Source organism: Astatotilapia calliptera, chromosome 22 (genome assembly GCF_900246225.1).
Source record: "Astatotilapia calliptera chromosome 22, fAstCal1.2, whole genome shotgun sequence".
NCBI classification, from domain to species: Eukaryota; Metazoa; Chordata; class Actinopteri; order Cichliformes; family Cichlidae; genus Astatotilapia; species Astatotilapia calliptera.
Genome location: NC_039322.1, coordinates 15,264,661 through 15,282,124, shown reverse-complemented (window position 1 = coordinate 15,282,124; position 17,464 = coordinate 15,264,661). Strand labels below are relative to the sequence as shown.

At 40.2% G+C, this 17,464-nt stretch overlaps 1 protein-coding gene across 1 annotated transcript in view; it reads left to right on the top strand.

The window, feature by feature from the left end:
* The first annotated feature begins 9,757 nt into the window (after positions 1–9,757).
* The window catches only part of pard6gb (par-6 family cell polarity regulator gamma b), a 34,601-nt gene continuing 26,894 nt past the window's right edge, over positions 9,758–17,464 (top strand). Inside the window, exons 1-2 of the mRNA XM_026156102.1 lie at positions 9,758–10,151; positions 16,607–16,829. Coding sequence (XP_026011887.1) covers positions 10,080–10,151; positions 16,607–16,829 — 295 coding nt within the window. The 5' untranslated portion in view covers positions 9,758–10,079. The remainder of the gene's footprint in view (positions 10,152–16,606; positions 16,830–17,464) is intronic.

The window sequence follows — 17,464 nt, the reverse complement described above, 5'->3', positions numbered from 1 at the left end:
TATAAGTGAAACTTTCTTTGAAGTCGGACTTGGACACTTGAATAAACTTGAATAGTTCTTGAATAAACTTGAATAGTTCAGTAGGTAGAGTGGTTGCCCTATGATCGGAAGGTCGGGGGTTCGATTCCCCTTAACAGCTACCCTGAGGTACCCCTGAGCAAGGTACCGTCCCTACACACTGCTCCCCGGGCGCCCAATGGCTGCCCACTGCTTCACTGAGTGAATGGGTTAAATGCAGAGAGCAATTTCCCCACGGGGCTCAATAAAGTACAATAATGTACACACTTTCTTCTTTCTTCTTGAATAAACTCCAAGGAACTCTAATAGAAGAGTGGGAATCCAATCAAACTATTTATCAGATGGAAAGTGAGATTTTTAGGAAGCTCAAGCCCAATAACTTAGTTGGCACAACATTAGTTTATAACCAGCTGTTGTTGTTTAGTTGACTCATTGTCAGCTGTCTGGAGGTGGGAGGGTTACATGTCTAATCTGCTGACAATAAGTAATTGTTACAATATCGGGAATACATTTTCATATTTTTGCACATTTTTGTGAATTATAGGCCTGATTTCAGTTCAGGAGGTGAGGCTTGAGGTGAGGAGGATGGCATGGCCCCCCTGTTGTAGCCATACTGACCTGTCAGTTCCTGCCTTTCTTTCCACCTCATGCTCTCTGCCTTAATCCTCTGTCTTGTGTGTTTACGTGTGTGTGTAAACACACATGACAGTCCCATGGTTTATTGGGGATATGATATGAGATATTTGGAGACTTAATCAGAGCAAATATTTCAGTTGAAGACAAATAAACTGCATCCCAAAAAAGAGACCAACCACCACACTTTAGAGACTATATTGAAAGACCTGCTTGGAGAAAATGTTGAGGGGTTGTCCAAGCAGTGACGTGCTGAGCGTAAAGGCTCCAGGATTTATAGAAGCACTCAGGGGAACTTTGTAAAAGGGCCTTAGAACTGGTCAGAAGTTCACAAATGGAATGAAGCTTGCAAGCAGCAACTACAGGCAGTCAACCAGAGCTGCATCGCATGCTAAAAATGTAACATGCCTCATTCCCCTTACGGCATGTACCAAAACATTCAGTGCTAATTTATTGGTCTATTTAAGCTTCAAAATATCCAGCTCTCTCTCAAATATAACATATTATTACTTCACAAATCAGTAAATACTAAAATTTGGCAGTATTTTAAAGGAAGCATTTTGTAGAATTGGCTAAGATAGAATGATAAACAAAGATACCCATTGCTGCTGATCTACACAGTTCAGAAAACTAAGAAAAAGATGGTTTTACATTGGAAATAATATTCCTCCGTACTAACATAAGATTATAAGGATATCTCATTTTAAATATTTTTATATGCAAAGAGCACCATTCTTATTTCAGCATCAAAGCGAATTAGTGAAATAGGACCTAAAGGTTTAGATGACATCATACAATGGATATTACAATGGAAATAGCTGGGAGACCCAAATTCTTCTACTTTAAGTATTTATTTAATCAAGACCAGTTTAAGCCATCTGTATAAAAAAAAGTATATATTATTCAACAAAGGTTGAAGGGACGGGGGGAGTACTAGTAGAAAAACTAAAGGATCCGCAACAGGGCCTTGAGGGACACCATAACAGTCACATGGTTACTGGTGCAAAAAAGAAAAAGGACATAGGATGATGTAGTAAAAATATTTTTTATTAGTAGAGAAAAGTCAATGGCAGATAATCTGAGAACTGGTAGATAAACAAAAAAAATTAATGAAAATGTGTAATTCTATGGATGAAATCCCAAGATGAAGTCCTGAAAACAGCTCAGCACTAAGCTATGGGTTAGTGATAGTACCTGAGTGGAAATCTCACCAGCCTGAAGTGTACAAATATGTGTTTTTAATCAAATGGCAGCAGATGTGTAATCAGCACTACTTACCAAGTCGCCTCTGTAACAGTGAAAACCTTCCAAAGAGCTTCTCCCAGCATCGCTGCATGTGTTACTTCACTCTCTTTATACTTTTTGCTTCTCCTCCTTCTTTTCTGTCTTATGCACAGACATATACTCCAAGAGAATCACGCTGCAGGAAAAAAAGAGGCAGAGACGGAGAGATTAATTTTCCATTTGTCAACTTGGACCGCATTTAATTTTGCCATTTAAGTCAAAGGACATGGCTGGAGAGGCTGGTGGTGTGTCATGACGCAGTGTGATTCCAGAGACAGCTCTGCTTATGAGAAAACTCAACCACGATGTCTGTTCAGTATGACCTGAATCTTTAGATCTGGCTCTGTGTGTGTGTGTGTGTGTGTGTGTGTGTGTGTGTGTGTGTGTGTGTGTGTGTGTGTGTGTGTGTGTGTGTGTGTGTGTGTGTGTGTGTGTGCGTGTGCGTACGTGCGTGTGTGGGTCCTCTTTTCTCTTTAATCAGAGAGTGAGTGAAGCAGAACAGCGTGGTGGGCTGAGTTGAGGAGCCTTTCTGTTGGTCTGGCTGGCATTCCTACCCTACTATAACCAGCTCCGGATGTTTTCCTGTCTCTAAACAAAGGATGGATTAATGTGTGTATCTCTTCATCTCACTGTAATCATCTCATCTCACATTACCAACAAAGGACCACCTAAATTCAGACATAGTTAGCTGGATAAAAACCACAAACTGCTATGAGCTCTGAGTGTAAAATGACTGTCTCCTCATTATGGAGACAAGCAATGATGCATCCAGCCTTCTTCATCTTTACCTGTTATTCCTCTTCTACTGTTTTCTTCTTGTTCCTCAATCTTTTATTCTTTAGTACCTGTAATTTGTTTATGTATTACTTGCACACCTTTCCACACCTTCTTTCTTTCTATATTATCTTTTGTTATTTTTTTCCCTTTATTGATTTCCTCATATATATCCCCTGACAGTTCAAAGCAAATAAGCAGCAGAACCATTAATACATACGGTAAGAAAGGTTGTAAATCGTAAGCCACTCTTAAGATTATAATATTTGGCTTTGGTCACTCTTACAGCAAGTATCTGAAGTAAAACCGCATTTTGCCTATATCAAACAACCATATAATTTGTTTGGGGGGCGAATAACATGCGTTGTAACTGTTGTGTCAGCTCTCTATGTGACTGATCCCATCCCCCAAGTGCTTGCTGTATGTATCTTATGTGGGTGTGGTCTGCCCTCTGGTGGCCATATGGGGAACTATCTCAGAGTAAAAAAAAATCAATATCCCAACATTCCATTGGAAATCCACGTGCTGTCATATATAGTAATCCATGTTGTTCTGTTCACTAAAAAGAAGAATATGCAATTAAATCAACCATAAACACAATGAAGATTCAATATTTCACTGTCACCATTACAGCCACTTGCTTATTGTATCAAAAATCTGGTTAACATACAGGACCTTACAAAAGCCTTGAGCCATTTTTCTTCCAAAATATTCCAAGCCACTTATCACTGACATGAATCAGTGGGATGAACTGCGTTGTGTTCATCAGTGGCAACAGGTTTTATGGACTAATTAATCCAAATTTTATATTTTTAGTTCAAATCATTGTCATTATATATTAAGGATGTCAGGAGAGAGGTCTGCAACCATCTCTAAAACATGGTGGAGGCTCTGTCATCATTTGGTGCTGCATTTCAGCCAGTGGTGTTGGAGATCTTTTTTGGGGGGGGGATTATGAACACAGAAAAGTCCAGTGAGATTTTAATCTGCGATGCAACCCATCTGGCAAGTGTCTGGTTGGTAAGGGCTTCATTTTTCAGCATGACAATGATCCAAAACACACTGCCAATGCCATAAAAGCACAACTGGACAGACAAGCACACAATATAACACTACCAACCATGAATTGGCCTCCCCAGAGCTCAACATTATTGAAGCAGTGTGGGATCATCTTGACAAGAAACATAACAGATGACACCCAAAATCCAAAGAAGAACTTTGAATGTCCTTCAAGAAGCCTGGATAACTATTCCTGGAGCTTTATTAAAGAAATTACTAGAAAGCCTGTCAAAAAAAGTTCAGGCTGACTTTCAAGCTTGTTAGAATGCAAACTCGGTTTTCCACTTATACACTATATTTCCATTTACACGAGTTTAAATAAATCACTGCACACATTTCCTATTTTCCCATCAAAATATAAAGAAATAAGGGATGGCTCGGGGCCTCTGCACACTGCTGTTTGTTGGTATATAGACTCATCTCACTGCCGATCAGCCCCAAAGCAGTAGCAGACCCCTTTGTCGTGTTTTGAGATAACTTTAATAGATTTAGACTCATTCTGAATAGAGTATTGGATGGCAACTAGCCAACATCCTAGTTGGTTTTGTCTGTATCGAGCTGATCGATTACTTGTGTGTAGTCAGCACCTTTGATGTGGTTTCATTGTATTTTTATTCACGTCCAGAGTAAATTTATATGTTTGCCTTGCAATCCTCATTGATCATGAAAGCCTTGTAACTTCCATTTCAAAGAACATACTAGTGATTGAAGCTTCTTTATGAGTTATGGCTTTGTTTTGTTTCCTTGATGACACATACAGAATTCTTTTTAAATCATCAAATATGTGAGATGAAAATCTATGTTTTAAAAAAAACTCATTCTGTTTGATGTTGCATAAAGTTTTATATTTAAAAGAAAGTCTGGATGTTGTCCCACCATCTGCAGAAAAAGCAAAATCATGTAAATGGCTTTGCTGCAAGATAGCTGATTAAAGTAAATGTACATCCCCCTTTGTCTCTTTCTCTCCTAATTGATTGCCTGGCTTTTGAGACAAGAAGAAAATAAATATCTTTAAGCCAAGATACTTTAGTTGCACAGAAAACTAAAACGGTTTCCCCCTGCCAACGCCAATACACTATACTGCAGTTTTAAAGAGGCAATGTGGGCCAACACTAAAATTTAGTGAGATCTTCCTTTGCACATGCTCCACTACTGCTCAATGAAGTTTCATGACATTTACTTTTTGTGTAATGTTGATGACAAACAGAAAGATTGAAAGCATACCTTCACTGACAGCATCCACAATAGTTCGTGGCAAGACAACATCCCTAAACCTTCAGACCGTGTCATTTTTACTTGTGTTAGATTGTTCTTCCAAGCGGCCTGCAGCAGATCAGCAACCTGACCAAGATGTGCTCTGCTTTTTTCCCTAGGACACCAGTGGTTGCATGCTGGAGCAGCAGGTTGAGTGTTGTGGATGACAACAGACAAGACCAGTAGCGTTGTAGGGATGGAGCTGGACTCAAGGTGGTTGTTGTCCAAGATAGAGACAATACTGGACAATAAACTCTCATCGAGTCCATGGTTTGTTGGTCAGACAGGAGCACGTTGCCCAAATGCACCACTGAATGACACAGGAAGTCATTTCTTCCTATGGCCATCACTATGTATGGCCATACATAGTGATGTATGGCCATACATAGTGCTCTGTATGGCCATACAGAGCACTATGTATGGCCATACATAGTGATGTATGGCCATACATAGTGCTCTGTATGGCCATACAGAGAGAATTTGAAAGACTTGGTTGAAATTATGACTTCTGAGATGTTAAGAATAAAAAAATGGTTTGATGTAAATAAATTATCTTTGAATCTGACAAAAACGAAATATATGATATTTGGCAATCGTGTAAAGGAGGATAAAGTCATTATGTTTATAGAGGAAGAATTGATTGAAAGAGTTACTGAATTTCGTTTTTTGGGTGTAATAGTGGATGAGAATTTGACATGGAAATCTCATATTGAACATATTAGAAAGAAAATGGTCAAAAGTATTTATATTTTGGGTAGTATAAGAGATTTATTAAATTATAAAACAATGCGTATTTTATATTTTTCTTTGTTTTTTTCATATATCAACTATTGTGTTGAAGTTTGGGGGAATACATATGAGAATACCATAAAACCTTTAAACCTATTACAGAAGAAAGTTATACGAATAATTCATAATGTTAAATATAGAGAACATACAAACAAATTATTTATAGAATCAAAATTATTAAAATTAGGAGATTTAGTGAAATTACGGACATTATTAATTATGTTTAAGGCTAAAAATAATATTTTGCCTTTTAAGTTACAAAGAGTATTTTTGATGTGTTCAAGGGGAGAAGAGAATAGAAGGAAATTTTATTTTAAACATCAGTTAGCCAGGACTACACAAAGATTAATGAGCACAACGGTTAGGGGTATAAGACTGTGGAATTCACTTCATTATAATTTAAAGAATTGTATAAATCTACAATGTTTTAAAAAGTGTTATATGTTTAAAACGATAACTCAGTATGAAGAATGCGAATGAATGTGATGTTGGTTTGGGATTCGACCGGAGAGAAATGTCAATATTAGTTTGTTCCTGATTTTTGGTGCCCATCGGTGATATAAGTTCGATGGTAGATAGGGGGCAGGGTTTAATAAGAATATTTTCTTCTTCCTGCTCCTTTTCACACATGGTTGTTGTGTTTTGTTGACAGAAGATGTGGTTGTTTTGTTTGATTTGTAGTACCAAGTGTGAAATAAATAAAAATGAAATGAAATGAAATGAAATGTATAACTCCTCCATCTACACAAGTACACACTGCAATAGTTGCACGCACTTAAAATCACATCGTCTACAAAGAAAAGTTCCAATTACAGTTTTTTCTGAATGCTTAAACCCTAACTGTGATTCCTGTAGCACAATTTCTAAAACTATTCAGACTTATAGCAAAACCACTCACTGAGTTTGCAAAACTAAAAGCACAAAAACTGCTTTGCACTCAGTTTGCAATTTTGTAACACACACTTTGCAAAACTGTAGGCACAATTCACTGCACAACACTCAATTACCAAATTTCCAACACACTCCTAGCAAAAGTATACACATGTACAGTATGGCTATCATTAACACTAATTTGCCAACTGTCTGGCACACTTTCACATGTGAAAACTGTTTTAGATAATTAGTCCACTTTGCAATCAGCCTAAGCACTATGAACAGGCCACAGGTAAGCTGTCTATGTGGAGTACAATGGAAGGAGCAGTAAGAGTGAGAATCAGAGGAGGCCGAGGGAGAGGACGTGGAGGTGAAGAAGTTGGAGGAAGAGGACGTGGAGGAGCAAGAAGAGGACGAGGAGAGGAAAGAGGAAGGGTAAGAAGAGTAAGAAACAGAATAACTGATGACACCAGAGCTACAATAGTGGACCATGTCATCAACCATGGGATGACCCTGAGGGAAGCTGGCCAACGTGTTCAGCCTAAACTGAGCCGCTACACTGTGGCAAGCATCATTAGGACATTTTGAAATGAGAATCGGTGAGTACAGTCACTTTGCACAAAGATCTGTAGCACTGGATGGATCTATGACAGAAGTATGAGCTCAAACTGACATAGCCTACCTTGTGCACAGAGAAAGCAAAAGCCAGATGTGTTTTTCATTCATACCATCAGTGTGTAGTTGGTGAATTGTGTGCTTAGTAGATGATGGCTTGTGTGTACTGTTTGATACGGAAACACCATTTTTACAAAGGTGTGAAGAGTTAATCTAGCTGTGTTCGCTTTTGCAAGAGAACTAAAATGTTTTGATGATTGGGTGACAGGTTTTCTTATTTGTGTGAAGAGTTTTGCAAAATTAGCCAATAGTTACAAAAAATGTGCTTAAGCAATCAGAAAAAACTGTAATATAACAAAGGGGGCACCTCAGTGTCACCCATATATATGTAATTTAGTGTAATATACAGGGATATTTATGATTAGAGCTATTTGTATTTATTACAGCGATTTTGTTATATTTTGTAACTTTGTAATATATTGTATTCTATTTAGTTTAGTTAGTTAGTTCTTATTGGATCAACTGTGACCACATAATTTCCTCTGAGATTATTAAAGTATTCTGATTCAGATGCTAATTAAGGAAATGAATGGATGTTCTTCCAAGTTTTGGCAACCAGGGAACAGGGAAATTAATTCTTCTGATTGACACACAACAAAAACATATATCCATCTTTCCTTATGGTAGGTTTATGACAATCACCTGTGATGATTCAGGCCCAGATGGTTACAACTGCAAAAGATTTAACTTTATGTAGAGGAAGGTCTGTATTTTTCCACCATAATTCAGTTAAAACATATGCAGACCCTGTAACTGTTGCACTGTTAAAGTCATTAAAACAATACCACACATCGGCCGTTAGTGGGCGCAATACGCTTGACTACTCGTTTTCATAAAGCTAGTTATATAGAGCACCACCACATTTACCTCACAATATTTCATTAATTATTAACTAACACCAAATATGACAGCATCAGATGTTGTAGAAACACATCAAAAATCACTGTCTCTTCTGCTAATAACCAAATGTCAATGTAACCATAGTCCTAACTTGATTGTGGGCACCCATCAGATGTAGTTCTGACTACAGTTGATAAACATTTACTCACTAAATCTACTATAGCGTAACTATCCCTGCATGCAGTCACATAGGGAGCATTGCAGAGTCTGTGCTGCAGGATCGCAGTGAAACCTGGGTTTGGGCTCTGTTTGTAAGCAGTCAACACATTCCTGAAGAGAGTAAACCAGCAGCACTTTGAGCTACTGAGAGGGTAGCAGCCTGCAGCTGTTGTGCACAGCCAGCTTCAGGGGCCCAGGAATGCTGTCAAGCAGGATTGCGGTCATGGATGCTAATTAACCCAGCTGAAAATGAATATTCCCGATCAGCTGGTTCTTACGCTGTGAGGTTTTTTGTTCAGGTTGAATGGCTCAGGATGCCTATACCTCACAAAGGAGGGGGTGTGAGATTATCACGTTCCAGGGGCAATTAGAGATGTTTACCTGGTGCACTTTGAAGCTCTCTGCTGACAGAAGAATAGCTTCCTCTTGGCCACCCAAGTTGGGTGGCAGGTTTTATTACAAATCCCGTGTAACCTGGATAAAAAGATGGTTTTGTGGTCTGTAAAAGATCACAAAAATAAGACTTAAAGGCATCATAGGCCATATTTAACTCCATATTATGAGGACAATGTAAAAATGCAAGTAAATCTTCACCTGTTATGTATCTGAAAAGTTGAGCAGGCTACAGCAGATGGTTAAATATAAAGATATGTGGCTGTTTTCTTCACACTATGGTGTTTTTATGTGTTTGAGTTCCCAGTGGCTCACACTTCACCTTCACTTACAGAGGTAATGATTGCAAACTGAACTGGGGGGGGTTATATTAAAAGATACTTGTTCCACACCACAGGGTTTGTGGGCTTACACCACCTTGTTTGGATCAATGAATTCAATCATTTAGCTACAGACCTTTTTAAAAAATGTTTAGAAAATCGCGTCCTCTGGTGTCTCGGAGGTCCAGCGTGCTCAGTGCTGCCTTCACAGATTCTGGAAATGCACGAACTAACCGGAAAGACCACTTTTTTTTACCCTGAATATATTAGGCTATAAATTGGAGAAGGCGGGGTTAGAGGAAGTCTGCTTACTTTTTACATCTATATTTTTAAATGCTTACTTTTAAATATATATATATTTTGGTTTCATTATTTTTTTTCTTCATATGCATCAAAAGACGACTAAACACGGCTGATTTAATATGATATTTTTATTAACAGGACATAATACATATCAAGTTGTTATTGTTATAAATATTTGTGTGTGTGTTTTGTTTGTTTGTTTTGCGATAGCATACATTTTTAAACCTTAATCCATTATCAGTAGTAGCTGTTATTTACTCAGCCTTTACTGACTACAGCAAGGATACAAATAGATCCCGACTGAGGGAGTTGGGGATTTCGTGCGGTACGTGAATGCATCCCAGAATCCCGTTTTTTTTTAAAGAGGGCTGATGTCATTTTCAAAACTTAACTCACACTCCTCAAGTCAACGCGGCGAGTCGCACACCTCCTGCTCTCTCGTGAAGTCCTCCCTCATGTCTGTCGGAGCGCACTGAGAAAAGAAAAAAGAAGTCGGGGAGGTGAAAGAAACACGAAGTTCTGTGGAAGAAGCGAACAGGGAGAATTTTTTAGAGCAGAAAGCCCGGGACCAGAGCCCCTCTCTCTGTGGGCAAAGGCGACTGAACTTTTTTTTCTTTTTTTTTTTTTCCTTCAAACGGGAAAAAAATGAATCGGAGCTTTAATAAGTCGCAACCTCTGCGAAATCCTAACTGCAACGCTGTGGAAGTGAAAAGCAAGGTGAGTGGAAACTTGAAAGCCCTGCTTGGTGGTGGTGTGGGTGGATAGGATTTTGGGGGGATTAAAATAATAATAATCATGATAAATGTTCACATGGCTGTCCCGTCACGGAGCCGGAGCTGGTCGGACGGTGTGCAGCCTACGCCACATAACTATTTCCGCTTTTCCCCCGTGAGTTGTGCGGGGAAAGTTGCAGGTTCTGGATGTTTCTCTCATTTGCAGTGATTGTTTGCTTCTTACTTCCTATCCAGATTTTGCTGATTTGACTCTTTCTTTCCCGATGCTGCTGTGGGTGGTTGATGGAGGGGGGCTGGGTAGGTGGGTAATGGGGTTGTTTTTGAAGCACCTAGCTCTCCAGATTTCCTACAGCAACAAAGTTTCCACCTGTTAAAGTCAGACGTTGCATTAGTTGCACTGAGTTTTTGTGTTCTTGCTACACAGTATCAGCCTAGCTCTTTGTTTTGGATCATTTTTTTAAACGCTGACAGACTAATGGACACACAAACATCAAGTGGATTGCCAAGATTTCAAGTGTTATGTCTCAATGGAGTGCCCTGATTTATGAAGCTTTTCATCTCAACACGTACACAATACATCCACATGAGTTATGCGGCTCTTATTTTAGTTTATACTGCAGAGGAAGAGTTTTATTTTTGTTTTGTTTTTTCGATACACAAGTGACTGTTTGTGTGGGCTCTGTGAAGAACTACCAGCTGACACTCATTACTTGTGAACCCCACAATGATTGCTGGTGACCTGCATTCTAATCCAGTGTTTCTGATTTATTTGTGAGATAATGTAAGTATTCGCGTGTGTGTACACCTGAGGGTTAGATTGAGAGATGGGCAAGTGGTGCAGAAGGTGACTCATTCACTCCTGAGTTGTTTCCACCTTTTGGCCGCCCAGTTTCAGTGGGGTGGTGGACAGATGGAGCACAGATGCTCTGATGGTGACAGGTGGGTGCGCATGTACTCACACAAAAACGGCCAAAAAGGCGAGTAGTGTTTGTGTGTGTGTAGGTGGGTTTTTTGTTCTTTTTGTTGTTTTGCCATTTCTTTTGCTGCAGGGTTTGTTCCACAGAGACAGGAGTGGTCACTCCGTGGCTGCCGCAGATTGTTTGTGGGTGGGACTGGCACGCCAGGAGCTCTGTGGCTAGAACAGACAGGTCCACCGGCGTCACCACGGCACACCGTCATGCCACCACGTCACACGTTTCCACTTTTGGATCAGATGTGACTCATCCCTCTCCGTCACGTCACTTTAAGTGGTTTCACATTTTGTTCTACTTCGTCAGGTTTTGTTTTGTTTTGATCCGTTTGGGGTGTGTTGGGAGCTCTAACCCCCGTCCCTCATGTTCCCTCATCTCCCTCAGTGAAGAAATCAAGCGTGTTAATGAAACAAAAGCTGATTATTTGGAGAGAAATAGCACACTGACAGTTGAGGACATTTGAATACCTGTAAAGGGAAATCTTATCTGTTACATAGCTCTGCCACAGTCTGGGCCTCTGAAGGCACAGAGGAGCAGGATCAGCTACACGTAATTCAGTTCATCATTTAGTAGTAAATAATATGATATCCTCACAATACTAAGGGCACATTACAATATTATTACAGTTTTAAAGTTTTGCAGTAATATGTAATGCAATCTATCACCATTTTCAAACTGCAGATTATGTCCTCAAAGTTAAACTTTGTCAGTGTTTGTTTTATCCAATAAGATAAAGTTATCGTAAATGCAGCCCATTTACCATTTTATCTTGTTTTTGTTTTTTTTCCTGTAAAATGAGATTTTCCAGACTGCCAACACTGGCACTAAAAGCGTGCTGTAAATGTAACCTAATACTTTACTTTAATGAGTAAAAATTGTTACATTTTTAAGAAATACACAGAAATAAACAAGACCCATCGATGAGGTTTGGGACTCATAAATTGTGTAACACTCATCAAGACTTACCTTCTTATGTATACGCGAACAAAACAAAAAAATACACAATAAAATGTATACGGACTTCCTACCTTCTCATTAGATACAAATGTTTCCATAACAACAACTATGGTTCATGGTAATATCCAAAGCCAAACGGCTTATTTACCGACTCGAATCATCCTCGTATTCACTTTTGTTTTGTTTTTATATAGTTGTGCAAACTTGTGCCGTGACAAACAGGTTTTCATTCCTTCTGCGTAGTTAATGTAAAGTTGTAACAGTTACTGTTGGTTCCTACAGCCGCTTTATTAAACATGGAGTTCTCTCTCAGTACGTGGTTTTTGTGTGACTTGAAACAAACTCTGATAGGAGAAAGATGCCACTTCGATTGCAGAAGGAGACGCTTCTTTGGTTGCAACCGAGGGACACAAAATCTCCCAAGTCAAACGCGTGCAACTGGTCGCTGTGGTGACCTTTTTGTGAATAAGGAAGCCCCCAAAAGTAGCTTTTGAGTGTCTTTGGGTGCAGTTGAACATTTGCGCATTCATTTTTGTTATGCGATTACTTTCTTTAAACCAAAAAAAGTCTAAATAATTCATTTGTTAAGCAGAAGCAAACATGGCCTTTAGGTGCACTCCCTTTTTAATAATCGTATGCCAAATAAGGCTCTAGAGAAAAATGTCTGTTATGAAGACGCTGCAGAAATGCTGAGGTACATTCAGATTTCCAGAAGTGTCAAGAGTGTTACATATGTGATTGATTGCTGTTGTGTGACTGGTTCTTACTGTTTCATGTGTTTTTTGTTTTGTTTTGTTTTGTTTTGTTTTTTCCTTCGAGAGGAATCTGTTTCTGTGATAAGCTTATCAGGGCTAACACTGGAGGTGTCTGGCTGCCTGTCACTGAGGCCTCAGCCAGGATTTGCTGGTTTCACTCACATCAAGCTCTTATCAGAGTGTTTTAGGAGATGTAGGGGGTTGAGTGGAGTGGGGTCCTGTGGTTCTCCTTTATTAAATACTTAGTCATCTTTTAAAATCCTGGGAGCCTGTAGGCAGTTTCTGAGGTGAGTTACCCCAACTTACCGAATATTAGGTAAGAAAAGAGCCAGCGTTGGCCAGAGACAAGAAGTCGGTTATCTTCCATTTTCTTCAGTGTGTCAGTTAAAAGGCTCCAGACATGTTTCAGCCTGTCGGACGTCACTCTGCAGCAGTAGGCCAGCGGAGCAAGTGATGTCATGTTTGTAGTGGTGTGCTCTAAGAGTCGAGGTTTAGCACTGAGGCCCGTGATTAATCGCGCCATGTTCAGACTTGCTCATACCTGAGGGCCGGGTTCTGCTGGTTCAAACAGATTTCTTTTTTCAGACTGATCACGTGCTGCACTAAGAGAGCAGTCGCGTTCAGAGGATAGTGATACGCACAAGTATAATTATGATGTGGAGCGTAGCGTATGATGTCTTTCAGAGTTGATTACAGTATATGCGCGCCTCGGATTCACTTTCCTCGACGCTAACAGCACCTACTTCACTCTGACGAACCTGCTTGTCTGCTTGTTGTGTCATTGTAATACGGGCTGAGGTTTATGAGCTGAAGGTGGGTGGCAGGTTTTCAAAATGCAGCCTCACACATTTGCCTTTCCCGCTGCCTTGAGTCAGCCTGGCAACAAATTACACCCGGTATCCCCCTAACTCTCCTCACATACCACCGCTTAAATTTATGTGTCATCTTCTAATTACAGAGCTGGTTAATGTATCCCCCCCAGCTCCTCTTCTTCTTTCCAGTCAGTATTCTGCTGCTCTCCTATGTCAGCAGTTTTCCTCTTCTCCCTCCTCCTCCTGCTCCCTGATCATCTCCCCACTCTTCTCCTCTGCTGTCAGCTTCCCTCAGCTGTGAGCTGATGATTACAGTAACAAACAGCGCCTTAGTCTACAAATTACTACTCTGATTCAGACCCCGGTGCTGCCACTGCTGCTGTCTGTTGTTGTAGATTATTGTACCGTGCTTCAGCGCCTCAGTCGCGCCTTTGTGTGCTTGTCTCAGTCACATGATGACCTTGTCGTGACCCTCAGGCACGCTCTCGTTGGCGATACAGTGGCCTACCCAGGAAAAGCTGAAGCCCAGTTGTTCAAGTCTGTGCTTTTGTGTATAAATAGTGGGTGGGAGGAGTGGCTGCCTGCTACTGTCATGCATAGCTACCTGAATTCTGCTATTGTATAGGGACCTGCTTTCCATTTCCTGGTGTTTTCAGGCAGTGCGCGGCTGAAATTTGTTTTCTCGGTGATACGATCTTGATGTGCAGAGTCGCACGTAAAGCTACAGCGTTTCCCCCAGGAAATGATTTAGCTGAGATGGAGAACCACCCAGACCCCGATGCATCTTATCCGGTTATAATTTTAGCCAGTGTAGGAAGATCCCAACAGCAGGCACAGATGTAAAGGGACTGGGTTTTAGGGAATGTGCTCATTCAGCTTCTTGCAGATAAGTAAACTAGAAGACTGGTGTGCTCAGTATATGAAGGCCATCTAGTAAATGTCAGCCTGGCTTTGTATAAAGACTGAGATGATGTCTCAGAATTGTGAACATCAACACGCGTGAAGTGAGGGGCTGCAAATGTACTTGTGGGTCCTTCCATGTTGGCGCTTCAGATGCTTCACAGCTGACCATCTCAGATGTGGCTGAAAATATTCTGGGGAAAAGAAAGACCTCTTATAGCAATTGTGCAAACTTTCATGACCCTAATGTTGTTAGTTTCTTCTTCTTCTTCTCTTTTTTTTTTTTTTCCCTCCAAGTATTTTGATGAAGTTGAGGTGGGTTTACTTTTGTCTTGTTTTCAAATCTGAAAAGCTACTTGAGCTAGGTCCTGCAAATGTTTTAGGGTAAGTATCTAGACCTCTGTGAATGTTGACTCTCCGGAGTGTAGTTTAGTTTTATATACAAGGCATAGAATAGTCATTAAAACGGTACAAATAAGGTGAATGGGATGGATTTTTTTTTTTTTTTTTTTTTTTTTTTTTATACCAATGCTGCTGTTTGGTGATTTATTTTAATCAAATTCATTTCATCCAAATTCAGTGTGAAGTCTGGTGCTGACTTTTCTCCTTTTTTCCTAGTTTGTTTTGGAAATTATGCATAATTCCTTCTGAGGAGTGCATCTTTCCCCTGGAACTTTCTCTTAGTGACAAAAATTGGTTCTTCTCTTCCAATCCACTATGTATGCAAGATGGGGACCACTGAGAGTTAGAAGTTTGCAGCTTTTGTATTTATTTTTCTGTTGGCTACATCATCTGAGTCCTTTGAGATTATCTGGAGTCTTCATGTTGTAATGCGCTCAAAGTACTGCAAATTTAGAGACACAGAATGAATATTGCTTTATTCAGAGGTCTTAGGAGTGATTCCTAGGACATTATCCTTGAAGTGTAGTTGTTTAAGCCTAAAGAGTGAAATCAATTACAAAAGGCAACACAAATGACAACAGTTTAAAAGCATCTGCACCAATGAAAAAAGTTACAATAAACCCATCAACATTGGATCTTTGAAGAAAACAGTTGAGTTTTGATATTCTTTCAAAGAGTAATTCACCGACCAATGAATCATCACTGTGAGGGTTCAATCCATAACAAAATATCATTGGGCAAGATACCGAACCCCAACACATGCAGCGGAGTGTCAATGTGTGTTAATTCAATTTGGTGTTATTTATACATTCCCTCAAGGCACTTATGTATGTTAGAAAGCACTTGGGTAGAAAAAGCATAGAAAAGATAGGAACCAGTTAATCTACTATTTACAAGACAGGCCTCTGATATTAAAAAGATAAATCAAAGTTGCACAGCTGCCTGCTATGGTGACCCCTGGTTAATAAGAGAGAAGCTGAAAGTAACCTTATTCTCATGATTAAGAAGTTTTAAGTATCTGAGTTATTAATCACTGGATTGTTTATGCATTCTGGCAAATGCACTCATTCATTTCTTTGCCAGAAGCTTGATAACAAAACTTTGAGATTTGTCAGTTTCATACAAAGCTGCAGACACCATAGCTTAGCATAAAACCCGGAGAAAAGGGGAACAGGGAGAGCTTTATTAGCTTTTTGTACACGTTATATAAACAAGACTCGGGCTGAGATTTACAGGTGACTGTAGAGGGATTTTCACACCTTCAGATTGCTGATGTAAGCAGTTTTAGTTGTAGCTTTAGCACAGAGATATCAGTCGTCAGCTAACTCCTACTGAAAGTATTTTTGTTCTATATTTCCTGAAGGTTTCATGTTGTGTAATCCAGTTGTTTGGAAAGTTACGCTCCTCTTGCGGTATTTAAAGTTGCAGAGAATCACAGCTGTTCAGTTTGTTTACTGCTTCAGGAAAAAAAACCTTCCTTTCTTGGTGCTTTATGTTACTTAAGGTCACAACCACATGCTCGGTGAACTTCCACCCTGTGACTTTTATGTGGAACAGTCAGAATCCCAGTTTCCTCATCCTGTTTGGTTGTCCCTCTCACAGCTCCTCTTTTGATTATTCCTTTTTTTTTTTTCTTCTCAGTATGGGGCAGAGTTTCGCCGGTTCTCGGTGGATCGGGTCAAGCCCGGCAAGTTTGAGGAGTTCTACAAACTCATCCTGCATATCCACCGCATCGCCAACATGGAGGTGATGATTGGTTACGCCGACGTTCACGGCGACCTGCTCCCGATCAACAACGACGACAACTTCGTCAAGGCGGTGTCAACCGCTCACCCGCTCCTCAGGATCTTCATACAGAGACAAGGTAAGCTGATCTACACTGTGCGATTTCCTTCGCCTCTTTATCCCCCGCAGATTACGTCTTTAATACTAGTTTAAATATTTCTTTCCAAATGTCTTCCAACTGGTAAACCTACCAAACTATCAACTGTTGCATTAACTGTGTCTTGGGCTGCAATTATGGTGCTGACTAGAATCAAGTTTCCCCCCCTGAATATTTCCTGGTCCAATTATGAGGGCTTTTTGTTTACTTCATGCCAGGCCTTCTGTGTGTGTCTGTATATGTGCTTTTGTGTTTCCGGCTCTCTTATTGGCTGGATAAGTTTCAGTCTGCCTCTGTCTGCCTTGGTAAGTCCTGTGCCTGATCCAGAGGAAGCCCTCGCAGGCATATGAAAACACACTTGCGCGCACACGAAAAATACACACACGCACACAGACCAGTGTCTCGGCAGTCCCATAGAAATCAGGTCATTGAGCAAAGGCCTGTATCCCGGCATACCAGACATTACTGAGAGACAAAAGATCTGCATGAAAAGAGAGACTCCTTACCGGGCTCTCTCAGTTTGTGTGTGTGCATGTGCTGATGTATTTGTTCAAACACAACACCACGGCACTCTGAATGGGAACCAACTCCTAGTCCCTCTCGCGCACTCTCTCGCT